Source organism: Prinia subflava, chromosome Z (genome assembly GCF_021018805.1).
Source record: "Prinia subflava isolate CZ2003 ecotype Zambia chromosome Z, Cam_Psub_1.2, whole genome shotgun sequence".
NCBI lineage: Eukaryota > Metazoa > Chordata > Aves > Passeriformes > Cisticolidae > Prinia > Prinia subflava.
Genome location: NC_086283.1, coordinates 85,641,825 through 85,669,457, shown reverse-complemented (window position 1 = coordinate 85,669,457; position 27,633 = coordinate 85,641,825). Strand labels below are relative to the sequence as shown.

The 27,633-nt window shown below is 36.8% G+C and overlaps 1 protein-coding gene across 1 annotated transcript in view; it reads right to left on the bottom strand.

Moving 5' to 3' along the window:
- Positions 1-301: 301 nt before the first annotated feature.
- WDR70 (WD repeat domain 70) overlaps positions 302-27,633 on the bottom strand; it is a 126,709-nt gene continuing 99,377 nt past the window's right edge. The window contains exons 14-18 of the mRNA XM_063423131.1: positions 15,170-15,270; positions 13,699-13,778; positions 10,912-11,028; positions 10,449-10,611; positions 302-756 (exon numbers count right to left, since the gene is read on the bottom strand). Coding sequence (XP_063279201.1) covers positions 672-756; positions 10,449-10,611; positions 10,912-11,028; positions 13,699-13,778; positions 15,170-15,270 — 546 coding nt within the window. The 3' untranslated portion in view covers positions 302-671. The remainder of the gene's footprint in view (positions 757-10,448; positions 10,612-10,911; positions 11,029-13,698; positions 13,779-15,169; positions 15,271-27,633) is intronic.

Sequence of the window (27,633 nt, the reverse complement as noted above, 5' to 3'; positions counted from 1 at the left end):
ATTTTTACTACACTAAATTACGTAACTGTCCATTGCAATTTCACATTTTTTAAAAAATAAAAGCTGTATGCAATGCTACTGTAGATACTACACATACTGAAAAGGAACAACATGCAAAGAATAGAGATACTAGAAAACAAGTTTTCTACAATTCACACAGAGAGTGAACTGAATTGTAACTCTCATGTGAACACACGTATAAACTAAACTGTAATTACGTATATACAATACTTAATCCAAACTTTGTTGCACTTGTAAAGCAGTAATCTGTTAGCTCTTAACTGGAAAAAATCAAAAGGAGTATGAGAAATTGTACCATTTTATTTGTATACTTAAACTCATTGAACATTGTCATGACATGGCATTTGTAAAGTTGGCAGTAATGAAAAGAAAACATCTGGCAATATAACAAATTCACTATTTATAGAGAAATATTTTTCACTTAATTCACAAAACTAAATAATGGACATACCGGAGTTATTTGCACAATGTAAGTAATTATTTATTACAAAATTCAGATGTAGGATTAAGCCAGTGTAATTCAAGAATTCATTTTTATATTGCTGCAAGTTTTATAAATTGAAGTATTTTGACCCACTATCCCAAATAAAGAAATAAATGTTTCATTTTGTTTCAAATACTCTAAAATGATTCTTTAAACTAATTATTTTTCAAATTTTACGTTTTTTCCACTCTGGCTTGTCTGTTTCATCATCTTCTGGTTCCACTTCTGCAAAAACTGTTTTTGGCTGCGTTCTAGAAAACATTAAAAAGATTAAAATAGTGATCAGACTACAATACTTTATCAGAAACTGTATTAGACAGGCACTAGACACAAACAAAATACATATAGACATGTTCAAAAAAAGAGCATACTAGACCTGACCATTTTTTATTTTTGACAATAACCTACCAACTAACCTTCTCAGAGCTGAAGAAATCTGCAGCTCACAGACAAGCACAACAAACACAGATATTTTGCAAGTATTATTTCCTCATTAGCTTACAATCACTATCTGTGTAATCCATGAATAAAATTAAGATAGAAGTGAGGAACAAGTACATTTAATTCCATGCTAGAAAAGCAGAGCCACTGGCCTCCTCATTCCATGACTTTTGAAAAAGAAATTTCCATTTCGATACACTATAGAACAACAGCCAGTGAGTGAAAACAGAACAGCTAAGCCAGGTTTCTATACATGAAAAAACAGCTTCTCTCACAGAGACTTTATCTAAATCTACTGTAACATAAAAAACATAATCATCTGCATAAGAGAACACAGTGTATCTGACAGTCAAGCTTCACAGTATCAATTCCTTCACTCATTGTGTAAACTTCAAATACCATTTACACTTTACAAAAGTAATTACTGATTACTTTCTAAATGAACAAGTACCAAGTAGCAATTCAATAAACTGTTAGGACATTCAATTCCCTTGTTTTACACTTTAACAACTGCTATGATCCCCTTTTCCAACTTAATTCTCAGTACAATCACTGCAGAGCTGAAATGATCAGATTTCTGATTCTGGTTGTGCTCAACTTCTCAACATGACAAAGTATAAAATGCAGCCGAGGCACTCATCATCTCATTACTATATTAAATATTGTTTTTTTATCACTCTAGGAATGTGAAGTGTTATTATTATAACAACTGTTATTTGGCAAACTCTACAAAATGCATAAACCTTAAAAAATTGTGCCTGCCTTGTGTAGTACAATAGGCAAAATCCAATGTTGCCTCTGACTTCAAAGAATAATAGCAAGCCATCAGCTCTTACAGAGCAGGATTCTCCACTTGTTAAATATGGGACACAAATAGGTTCAAAATCACCAAAACTGGTCAAAGACAACTCCCCTTACAGAAGGATCTTTCTATTGCCCTGCCTGCTCCTCCATCCTCCAAGCTTGCCATGGAGGAAAGATCATGCTGATAATTCCAGAAATGGCCCTACTGCAGAACTCCGACTGGCACGTGGACCCTGGGTGCAGGCTGTAGCAGACCTCGCACCCAGATGAGGACCTATACTGTGGAAGTTAGATGAGTCCTTCTGCTGTCTATGGAAAGCATAACTGAGATTAAAAAACATTTTCTAATTTTAAAATTTCATTATAAAATACTTATATAAGCTCTACTTAATCCATTGCTGAAGAAAGAAGTAAAAAAAACCCAACAAAACCAAACCAAATCAACCAAAAACCACGAAAAAAATCAACATTCAATCCAAAACAGACACCAGGGACAAAGGCTTTATTGGCTGGAATACTGGATTTTGCTGTCTGCTGAAAAGGAAGAGCATATGGAATCTTTTTCTCTTTTTTCCAGCATACTGACAAAGATTTATTTAGCCCATTTTAGCAATGTACCCTCCTTTTACCACAATAGATGAAAAGTATCTAAATGTCCTCTAAGATGACCTCAGTAGTACGAGTTTCATTAGTAAAGCACAACTAATCAAGTGGAAGCCCATAATTTCTGACCACAAATCTGCAACTGTCATAATTCAGATAAGCATTTCCAATTTAGAGGAATGAATAAATTTATGAAACAAGCAGCAAAACCTATGTTCTTTCCAGAATGAGAGTGGCACAGAAAAAAGTCATACACTTTGTGAAAGGTAAGTGTGCTACTGAGTGCAGAAAAGCTGAAGTAGGGGAAGAAGGGGGGGAAAAGGAAAAAGGAGAAATTGTATCATAATCTAGCAGTATTCAGCTAAAGCAAAAACATGCAGAGGAAGTCAAGTCTGCTTGCTACCTCACTTTTAAAATTACCATGAAATAGCTATAGCCTCAGTTGAAATGTAAACTGTTTCACCTCCACAAGCTACGTAGCTGTAACTGGGGCACCCAGGGTGATTCATATGCCTGACCATTTTAAAACACTAGTTTTGTTATTGCTTTATCAGCAGTGATCCTTTAATCTAATTTAAACACTAGTTTCTTCTGCTTAGTAACTGCACTGGAGATTGCTAGTGTAGTAGGAGTTTGCTGTGTGATTAATATTTACACAAAAATTATCAAAACAAGTTTTCTTCTAATAAATATTCTTATTTCTGAGGGCTGGGTTCTTTTTCCCCATCAAACTTCTCAGTTTTATTTATCCTTGATTTTGGGGTTGATTTCAGTTTGTTAGTTATCTGTTCGGCAGATCCCATGGCAGAATACTGGACGGCAAAGGGGCCTGAGGAAAGCTGGTTGATTCTTTGAGGAAATCTCCTCAAAACAGATTACATATTACAGATTTCATATGCAGCCTGGCAGTAGTCTGGCATGGATGCATATGGATTGTCTTGGTTTGAAAGACAGATATCTGCTAGGAAGGGGCAGGACCTCCCTAGAGATGGAGAATTCAAATCCCCTCCCTCCAAATTATTCCAATTAAAAGGAAAATTAAAGGAGCTTTCAGGCAGAGGTATGGGGGTAGGAATAACAGTTCTTTACTAGTATATATGACAAAACAACAAACAAACAACAACTACAGCATCAATAATAAACAGAACCAAGAACCTTGAGGGCTTTCTTTTACAAAAGCCCAGAGCAGTTTGATCTCGGCGCCCCTGCAGGGCTCCGAGAGGCCGAACTGGAAGGGAGGAAAGTCCCGGGCTGGTGGATGAGATGAGATCTGCGCTGGCAGCTGGAACAGCAGGGGTGTCCCGGCAGGGCTGGGCAGTGCAGGGCTACAGAGTAGCAGAAGAGCCTCAAAGCTCCCAAGAAGCAGCGGCGGTGGGGGGAGAGGCTGGAGAAAGCGAGTTCAGGATTCCTGGGTACACAGCAGATGACGATAGATTTCCCAGGACGAGGCAGAGGCAGAGGGCAGCCTGACCGTCCTCCTCGGCGCTGAGAGCAAGAGTGCCTCCCCCTCCCCCAGATCTGTCTTTTTGCCTTTCCCAAAGCTCATCATCTCTCCCCTCTGAGGGACACTCCCAGGGACTCAGAAACAATAGGTGTAGCTTCGTGCTGCTATATCCCTCAAGCACTCTTTTTGTCCTGACTAAGTAGTCATTAAGGCTTCTTGGAAACTTATGGGAAAAAATTCTGTGAGAAGAGGAAAAAAAAACCAAAACCAAATCTAACCCCCAACATGGATCTAACTGTGATAAACCACAAACTCAGAAAGGAAGAACACAAAGGAGGCAAGGACACCCTCAGCTAAGAAGAACAGAGACATTACATGAAAATGGAGGAACAGAGTTAGAAGAGCTTTGGCTCAGACGGAATTAAAACAGAAAAGAAATGTGAGAGGCAACAACAAAGAACTTCTACAGCTAAACAGACAGCCAAAGGAATGAGAAGGAAAATGTGTTTTATTGAGCAGGTGAACCACTAATATAGCATATGGAAAAGGTCAAGATACTTGGTGCTTTTTTTGGCTCCATTTTCCCTGAAAAGATCTGTCCTCAGGCCTGCAAGAACTCCTACACTACAACAGAGTCTTTGCTAGAGACTGTGACATTTCCAACAGGAAGAGGGAGTTTGTAGCTCATTGGACATGTAAAAATCCATATCAGATGGGTGGATCCAGAAGTACTGAGGCAGCTGGCTCATGTCATTGTGAGGGCACTCTCACCACTGGGATGATATGGTGACTGGGAGAGGGTCTCAATGGCTAGAAAAAGTAACCATCATCATCTTTGTGAGGAGCAAAAGGCTGGAGAAGTGCCCAACCTCATTTATCAGGAAAGCTATGTAATGAATCCCAGTGGAAGGCATTTCCAGATATATGAAGGACATCAAGGTGGTAGGGAACAGCCAGCACGGACTTAGTAAGGGCATACTGTGCTCGCCAACCAGATTGCCAGAATAGGCTGCCCAGACAGGTGTGGGAGTTTCCATCCTTGAGGATATTTAACTTTAGTTGCGCAAACCCCTGAACAACCCAAATCTAATTGGATCTGAGCAGTCAACACACTTTAAGTAAGAGCTTGGACTAGATTACTTCAGGCATTCCCTTTCTACCTAAATTGTTCTATGATCCTGTGTTTCCACATGACTGTCAGCTGAAACCAGTATCTCATACACTGAAAAATGCATTCCTATTGTGGGTTATGGTAACAAGCTGCAAACAAAAATGGAAAAACAAACTAGGATGATTTATTTATACTATGTGCTTCTCTTTACTTCAGTGGTTTTCAAGTTATTCAGATATGCAGACCTCTAGAAAATTTCCAGGGGCCATGAAGACTGCTTTAGAGTCACTATAATCCCTCTGGTTATGGGTTGTTTTTCTTAATTGCTTTTCAGAGATCCAATAAAAGTAGCTCATTGACATTTGAGGATCATAGACTAGTAGATAAATAACACTGCTGCAGCAAAACCAGCTGGAAATGACAATTGCATATCAGAACATGTGACTCATGTCAAAGTAACTTTTGAAATTTGTGTTTATATTGCACTGAAACATAGAAAAAATACTTTTAAGCATGCTTGGAAACCAGAATAATGTCATAAAGGCCACTTCCAGACTGAAAAGTTAAGGTTTTCAGAATCAGGAGCCTTTTTTGCTCTTTACCCCACCAACCAGCCTGACTCTTTTCTAAATCCCAGGGGCTTCCTTCTCAAAATAAGCAATTTACAAAAAAAAATATTTAGGATAAATATAACAATGCATGCTAACAAGGCTGCTGTTACAAGACATTCTGCTCTTGTCTTGATTCTTCAACTAATGACACATGAGCCATTTCATCCCTAACACTTAACAGACAGCATTGCCCTTGAGAAAAAGTTCAGTGAACACAACACAGCTACAGACTCTTGCTTCAAGTAATTTCTTTTTGATAGTGACAAGCAGCAATGAAAAAGACTGCAAAATAGAGGTAAAAATCAGTGAAATTAAAGGTATTTTCAAGAACTCCAATTTACCTTGCTGAGCAGGGAAATTTCACCCTCACTTTCTCTCTGGTACAGAAGAAAGCTGCATCTGGGCCTGATTAGGCACTCAGCTACAATGCTTAGTAATTCCTGCTGATCCTTCAGAGGGACATCTGAAGTCATTATAGTATATCTGTACAGCTGCGTTACAACAAACAGCTCACAAAGAATGTAATTTTCAAACATTTACAACTGATGCCTCAAGTTCCTTTCCTGTAGTTCTTTACTTGAAATCTTCAATCTGTCCTTCCTTTCCTTTCACTCCACTGAAATGGCTCTTGCCAGGGACTCTAACAAGCTTTTTCCTGAGAAATCTCAAGATCTTTTTTTATCCTCATCCATTAAGACTTTTCTGCTGTGTTGATCACATCTTATTTGACACTTTATTCACATAAGGCTTCTGTGACATGTCATCTCCTGATTCAGCATGTACTTCTTATCATCCCCACTATCCTTTTCAGCAGCATCTGGGTTTCACCCATTCTTTTGCCTCTTACTTACTTCCCCCTCCTTTCTGGCTCAAATGTCAGGGGAAAGAGAAAGGTCAAGATAATGATAACAAGCTTAAAAATTTTTTCAAGTGATAAATAATGCAAATGAATATTCAACTTCAAGAGAAAAATCAGCATTAAAAAATATATATATTTACACAGAGTGCATAAACTAACATCAGAAGTCATATGTTTCTTAGGAAATTTATTGAAGTGAAAATCATGGAATGGTTTGGGTTGGCAGGGACCTTAAAGATCATGCAATTCCAACTCCCCTGCCGTGGACAGGGACACCTTCCACTAGACCAGGTTGCTCAGAGCCCCATCCAACCTGGCCTTGAGCACTTCCAGGGATGGGGCATCCACAGCTTCTCTGGACAACCAGTTCTGTGCCTCACTACCCACTGAGTAAAGAATTTCTTTGTAACATCTAATCTAAATCTCTCCTCTTTTAGTTTAAAACCATTTCCCCATGTTCAATGACTACCCACCCATGTAAAAAAGTCATTCTCCCTCATATACAATTAAAAAAGCATTAAATCTGTTAACTGATTGAGAACAAGGTAGCCAGGATGGATCAGGAACACACAAATAAATCCAGTCATCACACTCCAAGTTACAAAAACTGATTAACCAGAAAAGGGCATTTCTTAATCTTCTCAGTCTAAAATTATTTAATAACTATCACTGGAGAAAATTAACTATAGTTTCCTTACACATTTTCTGAAGAAGGAGAGTGAAAACTTTATCTTCATAGACAGCACAGGACTAAAACGCCTTGCCAAACAAGACATAGCAAGTGGACAGTTTCATATTATGTTTAAGAAAAATTTTACTACCAGAAGAGTGGAAAAACTGGTAGCAGAAGAATATAGTAAAAGAATAAATACTATTTTAAAAAATGAAACATACTGGATGTATGATTTTTAGGTCTTAAGACAGTATATGATCTTCAAAAGGTATCAGAATATCACCTTTCCTAAATCTATAGTGTAACTTATGCTATAGCTAAAGCAGCTGTCCAGTATATAAACCAGCACTGCATAACTTGGATCAATTACTTGCAATTTGCATATTTTAGTAAATATAAGTCTGTCAGTACATCCATAAAATGCATTTTATATACAGGTTAAATATCCATGCTTGATAAGGTCGGATGTAGGATATAATTATAATAGCATATAGATATATATTTTATATATTATATTACAACAGCATAGCTTTATGTGGCTGTTAATATAGTCCTGAATTTCTGAAAACTAAGAACATGACACATAATCAAGTTTCTGCATTTCATTGTCTAAGATATTATTAGTATTAGTACTGTTGTTGTTATTATTAATAATGTTATCACTGTTTGGGGGTTTTTTAACGCTCCTTGCACAGAGTATATCTGAAATTGAAACTTTCAAAGCAAGGATAATAGCAGCTTCACCAGGATGAGATTTATCAGCTGACAAAGCCATCAAGGCAGTGTGCTGCTGGCTGTAGTCCAATTCCCCCACATACATATCACCGTCTGGTGTGTAAGTTAATAGCAGTCTGGACTTGCCTCCTGCCCACTTCTCAGCCAGCTCTCCTCTTCCCCTGCAGCCACATCTTTAACAAAGAACTGTAATGAGATCTGGCCACCTGACACAGTAAGCCTCCTCCAACACAGCTTTGTTTTAAAACTTTCATGTCTATTATATTGCAGGTGTTGGAGATGAAACTTAATACACAATCAATGAAGTCACTAAGCCAAAAATATGCTGACGTATCTATCTACATGATGGAATGTGTGATTGTATTTACTTTTGAGAATGGATTCTTCAAATAAAACCAGATGCCTACACATTCCGAGTATATTTCCTCTCTAGCAATCATGAACTAGCAAACAACTAAAAAACAGTATTTAGCATATTCATTACAACAATTGCTACAGAATTAGGCTTTCAAATATCCCATCTTTGGTACCAAGAATGATACTGAATAATGGACTAGTTTGTTGTGTAACACCAGATACCATCCTTATCAAATACAAGTGTGCCATACTTAATAATTACCTGGTTAACGCCAGGCCTGGTTGCTGACATTCTCAAACTGCTTTGGATCTGCTATTTAGTTACCTTTGTGAACATTGGGTCAAGTCACAAAACAAATGCCACCATCTGAAACAAGCTGTGATTCGTAGAATATTTCAAGTTTCTGGAAAGAGGTGGTGATTGATTCACTAAAGAGCTGAACACTAATAAAGAAAGTAGTCAGTAAAGTACTAACGAATGTACAGCCTTGGAGATAGAACACTGTGCCGCAAAATAGAAAAGCAATTAATTATTGGCAGACTGTTCTTGAAGACTATTTCAGCTCCTCAAAATGTTTTCCCTATGCATTTTGAAAATAGTGCTTGATACTATTTTGTGGAAAAAAGCCCTATCAATGACAATAAAATGTGGCAATTCTAGTAATTTTTAAAGTGGTAGTATCAGTTCATTAGTACGAAATTCATTTATGTAGTGCATTTTTACACTACTGTGAATGTATTTAATTGTTTGAGATGTATTTATTTTTAGGGAAAGATCTCCTTGGGTAGAAAGCATTCAAAAAGAATAATGTACAATTTTCATTTAATATATACAAATAGTACACTTGCACATATAATTTAAATAAAGTAAAGTACTGTAATGAATGAGCATGGTTCGTGCTAAATTGTAACAATACATATACTCAATATCACTTAATATCAATAGGTTAGTATTGTAACTTTATATTTAATCAATATTAGCAGAATTAGTAAAATTAACTTCAAATAAAGGTGTAGTGTTAGAAGAGCCCCCCCACCCTTTTTCCTTGGCAAAATACCATGAGAAAACAGGACATTAGAACAAGAACAGTTAGTAAGGGAGCAGTGTCCTTGAAGATGCTAAAAAGGGGTTGAAAAGAGCCCAGGAAAACTAAGATAAGGCCAGATGTTACTTTTTGGCTATATCTAATAGAACATAACTATTTAGTTGTATAATACTAGCTTGGCACATATGTATAACTTGCAAGGTCAAACAAAGGACATACAAGGAAGAGGAGTAGCCTTCATTCCAGTGACCACCAAAAGGAGGAGAAGACCCTCAAATAACAACTGGAGCACATGCAATGAAGAAGGTGATGCAGATTTCAAGAATCGAAACTGGGAGGAGACAATCGAAGATGAGAAGAGATGGGGTGTTGGCTACAGTATAAAAGTATAGATGAAATAGGCTTTGATTCATACATGGGGTAGGGTCCTGAACCCTGCGCATGTACCCTGGCCTGGCCAGCCAGCCTTTTGCTCATGCTTTATTGATACCAGGTCCATTTACTGTTAAATTACTTTTATAAAAAATGCAATACATTTTTATTTGAATGTATCCTTTTATTTAATTATATTCATCTCAATTAAAATTGCTGCTAAATTTTAACTTGGATGTTTTTGGGACCTTTTCATTTATAACAGTACCATCTGTGGAATCACCAAGGTTTTACTGCAAAAATCTTGATAAGGCTTTTTAATTTATGTAACACCTAAAAACTTATTCCTTTATGTTGAATTTTTGGTAGGAGATTTTATCAGTGCAATTTTTAATATTGCTGTACCTTTAAAACCAAGTTAATTCAGGCAGTTACTTGGGTCCTCAAGTAGGAAAAATTCAGACAAAAACTTATGATGAGAAATCATCCTGTGGTGCCTGTAACACCACAAAAATATTTTGAAGGTTTAATCTAAGAATCAGTCAGAAATAGAGGGCATATTTGGAAAATCATCCCAATATATCAATGGGACAATACCCTATTGTAAGGTATACTGCGTTTAATTCACTAATTTGGAGAAGATTCTCAGCTCAAATAAACTTTGAAAGCTTTCAAATAACTTCTAGCACTTGCAGGTATATTTTAAAAGTGGAAATATAGAATTTCAAGAATTTAACCTCCTGGAAACTCGCATCTTTATAAAAGAGTGTATTCTTGGTGTACATATTTGTGGAGCAATCCAAAACAGGCAAAGTATAGCACTAAAAACATCTATTTTAACTAAACTCCTACTGGCCTCCAGAAATATTACTTAATTGTTTCCTTACTTAGCATATGCCGGAGCCACCCAGTACGGATTCTCCTCTGCCTCCTTTGCATGACGTAAAATGGCCTCTCGAGGGTTGCTGTCATCTGTCTTGTCCAGGGCAATGTTCTTGACTATATATGATGACAGGGTGACCCCGTGAGTCCCAACACGGCCACCACGACCTGTGGCATGAAGAGAAAAATATTTAAGAAATATGCAGAGCCTGCAACGGTGACCTGATACAAAGAGGTTATTTAATGGGGCTGCATTCAGGTGAGTGTTCTGCTGAGTATGTGACTCAAAGTAAGCCACTGTAATTACCAATTTTTTGCAGGCAAGCACTCCAATGAGACATCAATGTCTGAAAGTGCTGGACACTGTCCATACATCTACCCAAACAATACAAATCCAAATGAGTGTAAAACCAAAGCATGATGACCCCTTTGGCATACAACAGTCCAAAATGATTATGCCTAGATTACCTGCTCCTGCTACTGGAGGTTCAGGTTTGTGAGACTTCATGGGGTCCAATCTATCCTTCTCCAGCTGTTTCCTTGTGCTTCGTTGTCGAGGTTCGCGGAACATAGGAAGCGCATGAGCTGAAGGGTCACAGTTTGGAGAAAATTAAATGTTAGAAATTCCATTTTCTTTTTAATATGTTAAATACAAAGAGTTGGATTCTTTCTTGTAATGGAAAAGGTGACAGGAGCAGCCTCCCAGTAATCCCATATCCAAACAATAGTTTACTACGTTGTACTTTCAGGGGTTTCTTTCTGCTGAATTTTTCAAAGATGAAAGCTGTCAGATATCAGGGCTCCTTCAGGCAGGAGCCTCTCATCTGAAATACTGTTAGCACAGTTTATGCATGTTTCATTCATACCTCTATCATTCAGTTCTCAACATTAGCACTGTGACCAGTCAGTTACTCTTTTCTGAACTTCCCATGTTTCTTCAGCTTTCTCATACTCTAAGGGCATGACAAGGCACTTGATACATTCTTGGATATGACAAAGAGCAAAGCAGAAACCCCTCAATGACTTCAAATGTAATTTTTTGCGCATGAAGTCACAATCATGTTGTTTCTTAAATAATACAATTAATCACCATTGGAAAAATATCATAACTGTGACAGTCTGGCTAAATTGTCAGGATTTAGAACTTCTATTTCCTCATAAAAGTAGTATCTTCAGTCACAGTAATGGCTTTGATCCACTCAGACAAGAGGTAATTTGTCAGCAACAGAGAAACACCATGTTTAGTGGATAAGGCTTTCTTGCAGCGAGGTTTAGATCTCACATGCAGGTGTGCTCATTGCTGCTGTTTCCCAAAATCTGGGAAATTTTGTAGCAGTCAAATGAGCCAATAAAGACAAAAAATAACTAAACAAATCTTAAATTTAGGAACACCATCTCTATTTCAAATACAAAAATCATCAGGGAGCATTCAGGCACCTATCAGCTTGAGTTTTCAGTTTATTTCTGTAAGTTTGTTCAATTTATTATAAATGAAGTTACAGCCAGGTGACACACAGCAGATCTTTGGAAACAAATGTTTAAGTTTTATTTGTGCAGATTTCATTAAGTAGGAAATGCCAGGGACAATTTTCTAGCAAGCATTAAGCTTGCAGTTTCCACAGAGCATCTGAGGTGACTAATGCACAGAGCCATTTGTGGAGTCAAGGTTGTCTAAGGAAAAACCATTCTGTGGATTCCTATGTTTTAAAAGTGACACTTAATCCCTTAAAACAACAGTCCTGTATTTTAAGTAGCCATTACAGGCAATTCTGATATTAAAGAGCAACAGGAAGTCTGAAGGAAAGAAAAAAGAGAAAAAAAGAGAAGAAAAATGGGGTCATTTCACTTTGCAAAACCACTTCAGGGATGTTCAGGTCTTCCCAGTTCTATTCATAAACTTAAAAGACAGACATCTAACCTCTGAAAAGTTCCCAAAACATGCAAAAAGCTTAAAAATTTTGCTAAGCAAATCCTTACAACATTTTTCTCCATTTATGTATATGGAAGCATCTTTGTTTAGTTTCAAAATGATGTGGAAGAAACAGCTAATCAGCTAGAACTCATTGATAAAATCCCAAACACTTGCATAACTGGGACCTACATCTTTCAATGACATCTATAAATGCCAAGTTCCACCAGGTTTAAAGCAGAATTTTATTTAAAGAATCACAGAAATTCTTTAGAGTATAAACACTAATGACCGTGCACACAAAGTGTTACAGTGAAGGATGTTGTAAGCATGGATTAAGAGCACCCAATGAAGATAAATACCCTTGATCTTTGGCAGTTGCTACTTAAGTTCACCCAAAAACTGGAGCTGGACATCTGCAGCAGGAAGGTAGGTTGGAGACAGCTGTGGCTGGAAAATCCCCAAGATGGGAACCCAGAACCACAGTGCCTTGACATGGACCTAGTTACCAAGACTGCCCAAACTTTCTCATTCTAAATCTCTTTTCGTTTATTACGCTGCCAAACAACTTGTGAGTTTTATAAAGAAATGGTTTTAGCATGTTATAAACCATAACTACTAGAAATCAGAACTGCACACCCTGGAACTGGAAGAGGATGAAGAGAAGCAGGACACCACAACCATGTGACTGTTCTCATTTCACATATGGAAACACTACACGGGGCAATGTTAATGGGGACAGTCAAGATCTCTCAGTTAATCCCCTCATTCCATTGTAAAATTTGTCGTTGGGAAAAGGTAGATCATTAAATATTTTATAGTAGCAATGATAAGTATTTTTTATGCATCAGTGATCCTTACTATGAACATAAGCTCTTAAAAATCCCTGAGGCTAGGGGTAGTTAAGCTGTTTAAAACCCTATATAATTTGTGTAAGTTATAAATTTTGAAAAATCAATCTTCTGTGTGCAAGACCTATCTCTCATCTCTGATTTTGTTACTGGTATTGCCAAATGGCAAAACTCTTCCTAAACTTATCTACATTCCATAATCAAGTTATGGAAAACTGAAGATTTAAAAAAGCTACAAAATTTTTGAGGCTTTCAGAAGCACCACAATCAAGAAACCAACCATTAATAATAACTTTACAGAGCATACAGATTAGATATACCTTTCCAGTTGTGCAACGCTATAAAAAATCTGTATGGAGTGCCAATATATGACACCAGTGCTCGATGAAAGACTATTTTTAGAGGAGAAAAAATAAAGCTAAAAAATCTGCAAATCATTTCAAGTCTAAAAATAAGCTAAGGACGCTGCTATAAAGATATGTTTAAATTTCTTACGTGTTATAATGTAATCCTGTGTGAGAGTCTCTGCTTGTCTCTCTTTTCGTTTTGTTTTGACCACACATAATTTTGCTCCCCTAGGAGGAAAGAGAGCAGTTCAGTTAGTCTGTTTATATCAAACAGAAACCAGTTTTTATTCAAGACAGTCTCAACAAAATTATACAGCACTCCAAATATTCATGAATGTGTGTATCTTTGCCTGTTCACACTCATGTGAAGGAAGGTAGAGAGATTATAGTGTTTCTGTTACAGAGCAGTTTATACGACATGCAGAAATAAGGGTGGAAGATTCATTTCACACTTCATTTGTCCACAGTACTTTAGTGTGCACATTGGAAGTGCTACTCTCTAAACTTGGGCACTCATTTGCTCCTGATATAATTCTTCCAACGCAGCAGAGTTGGCAGTTATCTAACCTGAGGTGCTTGTAACACGGAGGCAGGAAAGACTGCATAAGCCTAGCTGCAGCAAGATTGATTTAAACCACTGGTATTTTCCTCCTCATGGTAAATACAGGAAATAAACCAGGCACAAAACTGCACTAAGGGTCTGTGGTTCAAACGATGACCAACATTCTTGTTCTCTAAACTGCCAAAACCAGAAAAATAAAACTTATTTCTGATGATCTTGTAAACCAGAGTTTATCTTCACATTCAAGTGGCCAGGTGACAGTAAGTATCCAAAAAACATGAACTGTAACACAGTTTGGTTTAGGATGCCAGCAAAACAAAGATGGTGCATACGTGGGAAGAACACCTTTATTCCACTCAGTATCAATGAATTGTACATTTCCTCCCAGCTGACAGGAAGGAAGCATGCCCCAGTTCTCCAGCCAATCCAGACAGCAAAAGAAAATTAATCGCAAAACAGGTATTTATAGGTTACTTAGGCCCTCTTCATCTTAGGTTGGCAAGTTATGGTCTGATAAATCAGTACCACATTTTCCTTACATGTACAGAATCCTCATGTGATAAATGAGGGTGGACAAAAGAAGACTAGAAGAAATGTGCTTCCTTGCTTTGCACCTTGTCAAATTGGGTCTTCCAGTGTTACTTTAGTAGCACTGAAGTTTGATGCTTCAAAACAAGACTTTTACTTCAGAAAGGAAATATGCATAGAAAACCATGACTAAATAAGTACCCATTCATTAACACTTCCTCGGCAACCTCTAAGCGACAGGATGACAGGGTGGTTGTTCTTACTGCAGATTTCATGTAATTAAAAAATGAAAGCATTTGTAAATTCAGGTAGAACAGCCAGTACACTGCAAAAGAAAAAGCCCAGAGGAAAAAGTGCCACTCTTCATAAGCAAACATTTTGGGTTATTTTCTTCTCTTTCTACTGCTGCTGAATAAGTAGAACTCCGCAAAACAAATGTTACTAAACTAGCTTTTCTCATTTCTTAGTATAATCATTGAATCACAGACTAAATTTGAGAAAATAACCATAATTAAACACGATTACATACCTCTGGCTTTTGACAGGATCATAGTACACTTTGGCTAAACCATTTCCAGTACCAACCATGATCTGGTTCAGCTTGGGATGCCAAAGGCAACGCACAACACTCTGAAATAAAGTGAGATATGACAGTTGGTTACTCATCTGGATCTTAGAATTAATGTTCACATTGTCAAAGAGTGCATCACACTGTAGCAGGACCAAGCTTAAGCACATGGATGAGCATGTGAATAGTGAATGAATAACTCCAGAGTAGAATACAATGTAAACGGAGTGACAACAGCAGGATGTAGACAGAGAAGGAAGTAAAAATTGATGACAGTGTGATAACCAGTGATTTCTACAGACTATCTGCTGCCAGAATCTTCATGAGCACAATGAAAAGGGAAAGTTAAAGAGGGATCTGAAATAGAACAAGTAAGCATTTCAGATATGATATAGCCATTCAGAACTTTATGACCTTTGTACTCTTATTTTAATTCTTAATTCTTCCACTTCATTCATCACTTGATGATGTTTTTTCCCTTCTTGTCATACACTGTTGACCTTTCACTTGCTGACTGCAGGAATGGAAGAGATGCTGCTTTTCACTCCTGCTTCTTTCTTCACCGCAACACTAAGAACTTGGTATTTGAAGCCAATGTCTCACAGTGCTGTCACCCTTCTGGTCAGCAGCAAAACTCATTTTCAGACATTAAGAGTATTGTTCTACATGTGACTTTGAATCTCCATGTGAGTACTGTTCTCAGTCTGATTCAGCAGGACAGCACAGAAACTCTAAGACTCAAACTTCTGACTCCAGAGAGCTAAAGTGGGCACAATCTGCCACAAAGGACAACACATCTCATCAAAAACACAAAAGAAAGTATCTATTTTTGACAGACAGTAATGCCTTAAATGGATGTTGTCCCAGGCTGAAGTTGGTTTGTGCCACTTATGTAACAAATGTATCCAGAGCTAGCAAGATGAATTATCTTGTTAGTATTTCATGGAACAATGCTCCCTTTTCTAGCCTTCCTTTTCTTCTCCCTCCACTTCCAATTGCATGTTCCATACTATTTCTGGTTTGGTATAGCCTCCATTTTGTTTTGATGCTAGGAGGCACATAACATTAAAAATATCGAAGTAATTCTGAAGTCGATTCAGCCATTATGAATCAGAATTTCATATCACCACAAGGTGATGCATGACAACCTCCTGAGCTGTTTTCTCTGCTTTGTATTCTAAGAAGAAAAACCAAGTGAGATGAAGTTTCCTTAATCAAACAGTCATTCTTTACAATGTTCCCCAGCAAAGCATCCTCCTTCTACATATACACAACATACATTCCACTTTCCCATTTACTTACAAGTACAAATAATCCTGGTTTGCTTATTACAAGACAACTACAGAACAACATTTTTAGAGGTAAATCTGAAGTACACAATACAGAGTTGCTAATAAGTTGTTGGATTTAAGTGAGAGTCTTACATACTGTTTTGTAATGCTCAAAATGCTAAAGTAACTCTAAAACACCAAAGCTAGTAACAAGTATTGAAGGTCAAAGGTGGGTGGCCTTTTCTTTTATTAATATTTATTGCATGTGGTTAGCCAGCCTTTTTAAACTCTGTAGTTAATGTGGTTCTCCACTTTCTTCTGTCAAGTGAATGTATTTTATAGCATGGTAGTGGATACCAGCCAACAAAAACAAGCCTGAGACACTGCGGCTCAGCACTGATAGGGTTTGCTGAATTTCTAACTTGTCAAACCTGCACAACACACTTAAAACCACCATGGCACGTGCTACAGAGCAGGCAAAAGAAACTGCCATTAAATGTAACCCTATAAATCTTTTGAAACCGTAAAACGTTCCCAGAATATAATTTGTTAAAAACTAAACAAACTCAAGCTCTGAACAGGCAAGTAATTTTATCAATCCACTGGCATATAAACCTACTTTATAAGAAATAATAAAAAACTACTTCTGTGGTTTTCAGATTATTTTAGAAACTGACAATACTTCAAAAATATCAAAATACTGAATCCCTGAACCTATATCCTAAAAAAAGTTCCCAGTCGTTTAATTCTAAAGAAGTCAAAATTCTAACTAACTGTACAACAAAGGGATCATTGTTGGCTAGGTCTTAATACTGGAAGGGAAGTGTAAGGAGAATCTTTATGACACAAAAATAATTAACACTTAAAGAACATTTATTCTTTGATGCCCCTAACTTCTCAACTGCTTCCACCTAGAATAACTCAGGTGGACATCTTTATCACTGGAAATGTTAAACAAGAAATTCCATCTCAAAGAAGGTCCTACCTCCCAGCTCTCCCGGCAAGTGAGTATGCTAATTTCAAACAAAGCAGTGTTTTCCTGCCTTTGCCTACGTGTGCATATAGGCAGGTACTCGTCTATTGACAGTGAATTTTACAAAACTCTAGAATGGTTGTAGTTGGAAGAGAGCTCTGGAGATGACTAATTCAACCATCCTGCTCCAAGCACGGTCAGATACTACAGACAACTCAGGATATCACTCTGTTTGTTTTTTAATATTTCCTGGGATGGAAACTTAACAACATCTTCCAGCAACCTGTTTCAATGTACAACCAGCCCCACCACAAAAAAAAAAAAACCCAACCACAAACTCCAAATCATTTTATTTCATTTAAAACATGAAAAACCTATGTAGATTCTGAAAACAAAAAATTCCAGGTCATAGCTTAGCAAATGGAAAATGTCTTGTAACAAATAAGAGACAAAATGAAGAATGTATCATCACACAAACATCTTCAACATTTGAAAAAAAGATTTTTTTTGTGACAGCTGAATGTTTTGGACACTATGCTTTTGGAGCATGAAGTCCTGGAAGCCTGTCATAAAAATCCTGAAAATAATTTTTCCATAGACTGATGTGGCCAGCTTTTTCAGTATAAGAAAATTACAAAAGATAATTACTAGTAATGATTTTAAAGTTGTTTTGTACTTTTGCTATGGCAAAAGCATTAAATTCTTCAAATGAAATCAATCTGAAATGTCTTTGGCAATGTCTGTTGCATATACAAACACAGTAGCTTGCATTGGGAAATACTGCGAAAACACTGTGAAAATATTTTTGTGAAAACAGACAGGGAAAATATTAAAAATATTACCCAAAAGAGCAACACTGCAAATTTACCGTCTTGATTCTCACTGTGAAAGAGGTTAGAACAGATCCAGTGGGTGTCATTGTCTGTAGATAGCTCTGGGGTTGTTCCCAAACAGTCTCACCCCCCCTAAGTCTGTTCTCACCTCTGTATTTCCCTTCAAATCATGTAAGCAGAGCTGCTGCTGCTGGTAAACAGTAAACAATACCAAATAATTTTTCTGTCAGGTTATTCTCCATACAGGTGAGCTCACTAGGCAACTGCACACGTGGCTTTCCTGGTACTGGGCAAGTAATAGTACTTTGACAAGATTTAACAGCATTGTCTCTAAATGAGAAACTGAACCCTCATTTTCTGTAACACAGAATGGGACATTTATTCTGGCCTAGGAATACAGCCTTGTGTTTTAACAGGCACAGTGTAGAATAACTGAAGCAGATTTGTCAGCAAGCAAAAGCTAATTACCTCAACTGAAACTGTCCAGAGCACTTGGGCAACACCCCAACAGGAGTAAACAAGGCAGCGAGGGCATTTCACAAGGTCAGCAAGAAAAGATTTAAATGATTTGTGGCATAAGACTGGAAAATTTACCCCCTAAGATGAAACTGTGAAGTTGGTACAGTCATAAAACTACAGACGCTTGTCAAGGATTGGAAGAATTTTCCTGGACTTTGCTTATAAAGATGGTTTGAGACTTCAGCAGCAAAGGCTGTTCAGTTCCCTGGTCCACACTTCAGATAAAAACACTCTGTTTTAGAGTGTGGATAGAGGTGATCCAGGATGGAAAAAGCAGTCTCAGAGGGGTCAGTACAGGTCAGGCAAGAAAGAAAGATTAGTAATTTCTAGTAAAAGAGACCATGAATGGTTAGAGATCACACATTGGCAGTGATTATCTGGATTGTGAGAAGCTTTGGAGAGGATGCACTGTGATAAAACATATAAAGAAAAAAAATTAATAAGCTAATGCAGCAAGTATTCCCAGTTTCTGTAAATTACAGAGTAAAGAGAGTCTTCACATAAATGTTACATCTTAGACCTAAAAGATTTTTCTGCAGCATTCCAGAGCCTTCCAGTCACTTAATCTCACTAATATCTTTTGAATCTACCAAAATGTGAGGTTGCTCATTATGTAACAAGATAACAAGAACATATATAAAGAATGTGTCTTGAAAGCATTATTCACCTCTATCCTCTTTCACTGTGCTGCAAAAGACTAAGGGAAAATTCAAGTCTCTGTCCATCACTACTTTCATGAATTCCTATACTAAAATTTCACGTCTGTGAGCTAATCTTCTACAAAAGCACAGATTTTTTTATTTGGTGTACTTCAGCTGAAATCACACCAAATCTTACTAACTTCTTATATACACAAGACCCATGATAACAGTTAATATTTTTCTGTTAACAAAATTTTATTAAACACACATATATGTGTGTATGCATATGGAGGTCATAATTGCAACAAGACTGGCATAATAATGATTTCACCACTTTCCAAAAAATTCTAAGAACTTTCATATTTTCGACATAAATAGGAATAACCATACATTTCTAGAACACTTAGGTCAACAGGACTATATTCTCTCCTTGCTACTGCAAAAAGCGGGGCCATATTTTACAGTGATGTTTTAATTTCTTTTCCCTCCTTCAGGAGGTCTTAGTGCTTCTCAGATAGGCACTGTTTTCTTTGGAAACTACCCATTCTCCCTAAAGACAGTTAAGTTTTAAGGTTAAGTAATATGCAGTTATCTTTGAAAATGAACATTTCATGTAAAGTGTATTTTCCGATAACACATGATAATGTATCAGCTTTTTCAAATTTATTAGTAAATCTTCTGCCATGCAGAAAAACATGTTTCCATATCAGTTATGCATTCTTGGAATAAATATTTTCCATTTTTTTTTCTTTTCACTTTGAGGGCACACTTTCATTCTTCTCTAGTTGTTCTTGACTTTCAACTGGCTTATATATTTGCTCTAAAACACCATATATGACTAATCAGTTAAGAGCAGCTATCAGACTTCTAGGCTAAATTCACTAAATTATAATCTCCTCCCAAGGCTATTAGTGCACACTATTTAAATGAAAACACTGACAACAAATCTACCTTGCAGACTGCATCTATCAACTTCCATCCCTACATGAAACTACATGGAGAAGCTGGAAATCTCTACTGAATGATGCTGACATACAGCTAAAATTCATACTTTCCCTGTGCTGAATGTGCAGCTAACATTCACCTGAAACTGAAAATCAAGTGATCTTCCAAATAGCCACTAGAAAAAAATAGTGCTAATTCCGGATAAATACTGAAAGTGGAAACATGGTAATCCTAGGTTTTCATGCATCTCTTGCCTATGAGGCAAGAATTCATGAGCTTTTAATGTTTCTTTAAAAGCGTTACAATTTAGATGAAGTTCAGTAACTCCATGGTGAAGTTGCTGATGTTTTGACAGTTGTTGGGAAATCAGGTGAAAGTAAGAGAGCGTAGGCTTCGCTCTCAGCTAGCACAAGCCTTTCATAGAATGGCAGGCTTTTGTCCTGTAAATTGCCTACAGTCAAAAATCCTTAAATCAACAGAAATGAATGCAAAAGTAACCCATTATCTCCTACTTTGCTATTGGCAAGGTCAGAAAACGAGAGATTAAATGTTCCAGCACTTTAGTAGAAGACAATAAACACCCACGGAGGGAAGTGAAGAGCTTAGGTGGGACTTGTTTCATCAAACTTAACATGTCTACACTTCTAATCTTTGGAGATCTATTCTTTAAATGTCTACAAATGTCTCCCTTTAAAGTTAACAGAGAGAAATAAGCATTTTACAGTGGACTTCAGCTAACCTATTTAAGAGATCTATTTTAGGATTGGATAAAATCACAGTCTGAATATGTTTATTTTTCTCTGTTGATTAGAAAAGGAGCCTAGGGTGACTGGATCAGTTGTAGACATCTATATTTGGTCAGGTGAATCTCGACAGCCTACAGTGGCAAAAATAGCTACAAAAGAAAAACAGAAAACTAATGAGGATCTATATTACAGCATGTTGTGCTACTTAGATAAAACTCCACAGTTCAAGATAAAGAATCCCGGTACCCATATTGAGTACTCCTAGTGCAGGAGAATACACCAGACACAAACTTCCAAAACTGTCCAACAAATGCTGAAAACCTTCACTTCAAAGATCAGGTCTAGCTCTGGAGATACTGAAAAACTGAATAGGGGTTAAACAGAAAAAGCTGTATTTGCCCTTACTGCTTACCCCTTTCCTAACCTACAATCCAATAAACAATTTCTCAGAATCTGTTTGGAAGCTATACAATAAAAAAGTGAAAGCAAGAGCTGCTTACCTAAGAAAATATTTTCAGTCAGGAGGAAAAAAACCTAAACAAACCTTTTCTCTTTCCCACGTGCAAACTCTGCTTCAGTGGCTGTGACAGTATGCTATGGGCTTTGTTGAACAGCACTGCTTGGATTTGCTGCACTTGGCTGTCCAGGCAGTCAGATAAGTGACATGTCAGCAGGGAAGACAGCAAACACACAGAATGACATTCTGACCACGGTCATGGATTCTGTAAGGACAAGTGACCCCAGCAGTCACTAAGTGGGGCTTTTCTGACTGAACTGAGTATTTATCTTAAATGTAATCACTACAAATTCCAGTCTTTCTGAAAAAAGCTTTGTCTGTCAAAATCTGTGCAAGCATGCATGCAACTAGTTTATTTAGCACATCTATTCTGTCTTTTCTCCTATAAAACTCTCCTACATATTTACAGTGAAGAACTGCTTGCAGTATGTATTATATGCACAGGAGCTCAAAATGTAATAATACTACTTAGGAAGCTTATAATAAAAAGCATTTACCCTTCAAATTAACATCATTTGTTAACTAAGCCTATATTACATTTGTATTTGATTGTATATTGAGAGTTTGTAATTTCAAACTTGGTCTGGATAGGGGAACGAAATTTCAGTGTGGCATTTCAGCTTTATCTTCCATAGTTCTAGGACTTGAACACTAAGTCCTTCTGACATTAGCAATATGTCTCCACATAAGAGAAGGGAAATTTACAAATTGTTTCAAAGCCCCATTTATTAAGAGTTTCTATATCTTTGAAGAAAACATCAAATACTTAGATGCCACCTACTGAAGACAGCTTCCCACTACCACAAAATCGCTGCCCATCTCTGGTTACTACTGCTTTTAAACCCCTGTAATTAGGAAAGGTATTAAAACAGAGCTCTCAAGCTTTTCATTTTTATTATAACTGTGTGGAACTGCTTAGAAACTTCAAATATTTAGACTGCTGTGCAGTGGATACAAATCTATTCTTTGTACAAATTTTCACAGACATATTATATGCGGCTCACAATTTCCATGGACCAAAAAGCCCTCTACCATGTTTTATTTTATATATCCCAGCAAGAATGCATATACTACTTAAGAAAAGAGAGGAAAATGAATCAAAATATACTAAAAATCTCATTATGAGGAAAGATCCACATGCATTCTAACTTATCAACTCCTTCCTGTCTCAAAGATCTCAATGTCTTAAAAGAAAATATTTCTCTCATACATACTCCATGAAGCTCAGAAACAGGCCTAAGAACTTTCAAGCGTTTCAACACATTTTCACCCACATTAACAAATAATTTCTGTCCAGCTCTAAGCAACCCTAATTTAAAGAAAAAATTTTAAAAAAATCAGAAACTCAAAATTCTAATTTGTAGATAATAGCAATCTTACCTGCAGAAATACCATCATATCTACACAATAATCAAAGATCATTGATAATGATGGTTAAAATGTAGGAAGGAGAGTAAAAGGCACCAATAAAGTTAGCATTATAAGGAAATGCTTTAATATAGATAGTCCTTCCTTTCTCCTACTGTTATCTTCATTTCTCTGCAGATGATTTCCATGAAACATCAGCTACATTAACTGCTGCCCTCCAAAAGCTACAGAATTTCTTCCTTAAGAATCACAGAGAGGCAGGGCTGCTCAGAGGCCACACAAATTCCCACTGTGCACTCTGTAATCTCTTTCCACTGGTGTCTTAGAGCACAGTGATGATACAACACCCACCTATCCACCTGGCTTGCCATGCTGCTCTGCCTGAACAGCTGGTCCAACTCCTGGAAGCACCAGAAGAGGGGATAAAACTGTGTAACTCTTATAAAACTGCTGGATTTTAAATAATAATAAAAAAGTTAAATAATAGATTTAGAAGTATGCCATTTTCAAATGTCTGCCAAGCTGAATTACAAATGCTTCCACCTTGTTCCTTCTTTTGAGCAAAAATATGGTTAACACGTACATGTTCATACTGTACATGCTATGATGTAAAAAAAGGCTGCTCACATAATAGAAATGTACTAATAGTACATTTAAAAATCTATTGTAAACCCCAATTGCAAAAATCTTCAAGATTCCCCTGAAGCTCTTCCAAGGAAAAGAGCCAACTACAATAAATAAGGTGGGAGGTTAGGGAGTATGTACAATGTAGTGACCTGCTATCATTAGATTTAAAATACTCATGAGAATACAGTAGTGGAGGAAAGAATACTAATGTTTTTCCCTTGTGAAACATGACTTAGAAAATGTGTGGAAATATTCAATAGAAAAGGGAGCAGAAATGGATAAAACTTACCATTTTCTATGTAGAAACCAGAAATACCTTAAAATATTTTCAGAGGCCAATATTTTAAAGAAGGATTTCAATACAGAAAACATGGATAACAATGCTGTACCACTCAACTTTCAAGGTACAGCTATAAAATATACTTTTACAAGTGCATGGAGCCACTGAATAATATTTTACTCTTTTGATGAATAAAAAAGTAACTTAGTCAAGGTGGTAACCTGTTTCCGTTGTAACTGCAATGTCAGGCATTTTTAAACGCCTAGTCTGTTAAAATTACAGCCACACTTTCATCTCCATATATCATAAAACTAAGGGAGACAACCTTCATGTGCACTCTCACTCCCTGTTACAGGGACAAAACCCTCACAGTTTATTACTCTTGCATACCTCAAACCTCTAGTGACAGCTCCCCTCAAACAAAGTACATGCCGCTCCAGGATACACAAAGGGAAGGACCACATTGTCCTTACATATATGGAAGCAGAAAATAAAAATTGACAGGTTACCACACTGTAAAAGAAAACACATTCCTGTGATTCACCTCTTATACTAGAGGTGGGTTTTGTTCACTTTAAAAAACACATAAATTTACTGGGCCTTAAACATTGTATTAACTTACTTATTGCGGAAAATACGGATTTCACTTTAAAATAAAACAAATGGCTTTGAAACAAAACAACAACAACAACAACAACAACAACAACAACAACAAAACCCCACCAGAAAAAACCCCACCAGAAGTTGTATGATGATCTCTTCCAGAAGTTAAAAGGATTTAATTTTCTTAAATTCAGAAGCTTCAAATCTTAGTGAAATGGGCCACAGTGGAAAAGCCCTTTACTATATTACTGCACCTTATAAATAGTAAATGATATTGTTTAAGGTCAAGGAAAGAAATACTGCAATCCTATATCAACCATGCATAAAGGATGCTGGAAGGTTCATATTCCTTATTCCTTCTTTCCTTTCACTCTTTCATCTAAAAAGAGGCTTTATTTATAGCTTGTCTCAGAAGACCTTCCTGAAACATCCCTTAAAGGTATTTTCAGAAGTATTTAATAATTCAACTTCTGCTTATATTTGAGAAACCAAGAAAATACTGAAGAATCCTCCTAACAGAAATAGTTTTCCCAAAACAACCATAAATCTATGGTTTTGGATTGTTGCTTATCTATAAAAATCTGTAGGATATTTTAAAAACTTGTATATCTCTCTTTATAATGTACACAAACTCATCATCTCGGCTCATTTTTAAATTAAATTATTATTTCAATCTTCATCAAGAATCAGCAATTCCCCGTAACTAACTTCTTTTCTTTTTTTTTTTTTTTTTTTTTCTTCTTTCTCAGTGCCTGTTATTGCTTGCCAGTAACGGGGTGTAATACTTGTCCTTTCCATATGGGGAAAATGAGTACTCTACTGCTGCCAAGATCAATCTTGTCTGTAATAAGGATAACTACTGGGTGATCTGTTGGAAGTAGCCAAATGAATGACAGACATGTGAGAGTGATTCAAGTGCCTATCCACAGCTATTTTAAATTAAACTGACACTGGGGGAAATGTTGTGTACCCAATTCTTTTTCCCATACACTAGGTATTTATAACTGGTTCCCATGAAGATCTCATGCTTGTATAACCAAACCAAGAATTAGGGATAAACCCTCCCTGGCTTTCATCTGGCAGTGAAATTTCCCTTCCCTTCTAGACTGCACATCCCAAAGACTTCATTCCACAGCATCTACAGGTCTTCCTGACTCTCATACTACCTGTCAAAAAGAAAGGGATGTGGCCTCTGAGTTTCTGGACATAAACTCTACCCCCATATTCTGGCAGTTTTGTTTCCTGCCATCTGTTTAAATCTCCTTATCCATGTAAACAGGGAAAGGTTCTGCATGCAATTATAGGTATTTCAGATTAAATAAGCCTCTAATGCTCAAATTGAGAAAGTTTAATAAACATAGTTTATTGTGAACATTTGAGGTGAGAGTGGAAGAACCTTCCATAAATAATACTGTCAAGATAGAAGAGAAAGAGACAGAAAAACTATGAAAAGGCTGCACATTCATAACAGGACTTTTTCAGGTTCCACTAAAAACAGGGAATTCTGTACAGTTTAGTAAACACAACCATTGTCACAGTACAAAGTCCTCAAATATCCAACTGTACCTGTACACACCAAGCCATAACAAGGCTGGGGTACTGCACACAGAGCATCAGCTTTCTTGTGAGTGTGGCAGAGACAGGAGCTTCCACCCTGACGTGATTTTTATGTAATCTGCAGTAAGTAAAGGACCCTACTATAACTTGAGGCACGGGAGACTTCTCTCCTTGATAAACTCATGAGAAAAAAATCACTGAGTGCTATTAACTGCAAAATTCCTCTATCTGCATCAAGATATCTCAAAAACATCAGTCACTAGAAGCAGAAAGGATGGTCAGAGAAGCACCAACAGTTTTGTCTTTGTCCTGTTCACACCTTCTCCAGCTACTGGCCAGAGAGAGAGCCCATGGTCTCCAGCTCTTTTGACATTAGTTTTCTTCCAAAAGTATTGCTATTTATGTAAGAAGGTTGAATTCTATAAAAGTCCCAATGCCTACATGCTGGGATGACATTCAGGAGTGGACAAAACAACACAGCTGTTTAAGCACAGATTGAGAAACAAAACCCCAAAACACTAATACAAGAGAAAAAGATGCAAATTAATATTCTATACCCAGCCATAACAGCAGAAACTAATCAGACTGCTAGTCCATTAGTAAAACCACAAGGTTTCACTCCAGCAGCTCTGAAACAGTAATGGATTTTCCCATGAAAACTTGAAAGAAAAGGTGAAAAGAGGTTTGTGTGGTATGATGGAAAGGAATGCCAGACACAGCTTTGGTCAAACATTCCCATTAAATATTTTCTCATTACCCACTAAGTTCACTCACAGGCCAATTTCACTGGCTATTTACCAAGGATTTTTAAGATAATGTTTACTGCTCTTTATTGCTTTAAAATTTTCTAGGCTTGCTGGCATTTCCCTTTAAAAAATTCTTGTGAAATTAAAAAAGTAACACATGAATAGTTTATACTTTTTCTTCACAGCCGATTATATACATTCTACCACTAAACTGCTATACAACCGCCTTCAAAAAGTTACTAAAGATGCCTTTTTTTCTTTAGCAATATCAACTAAAGCTCACTGAAATCACTGAAATTATTTCATTAGAAATGAGAGCAAATCAGGCACTTTGCAGAGACAGAAATTGATGCATTTGTGCTTTTATTATACATATAGCATAGCATAACTTTAACTCTGCAATGCCTAAAAATACCCAAAATAGAAAGAGTAAAATTATTTATTTCAGCACTAGGTAACATGGAAATGTAAAGACATATAATACTTAGTTGCAGAAAACAAACTGAAGTCTTGGATAACATTATGCATTTATCTTTAATTACACTAATGCTAAATGTTAACTGCTATTTTTGACAGTATAAGGAAAAAATGGAAACCTGGAAAGCAGCTGGTAAAAAGAAAGTAATTACTGCACTGCTGAAAAAAATGCTTTGATAAAGTACACACAAGATATTAATCTCCCAGTTTACAGACCAATGATCTTTCCAACAAACAGCATTTACTGCTTAAAAAACATAAAAGCCAGCTTCTTGAAAATTCATTTGCTTTTAGCATGCCTTTATGTGTTTATATTTCATCA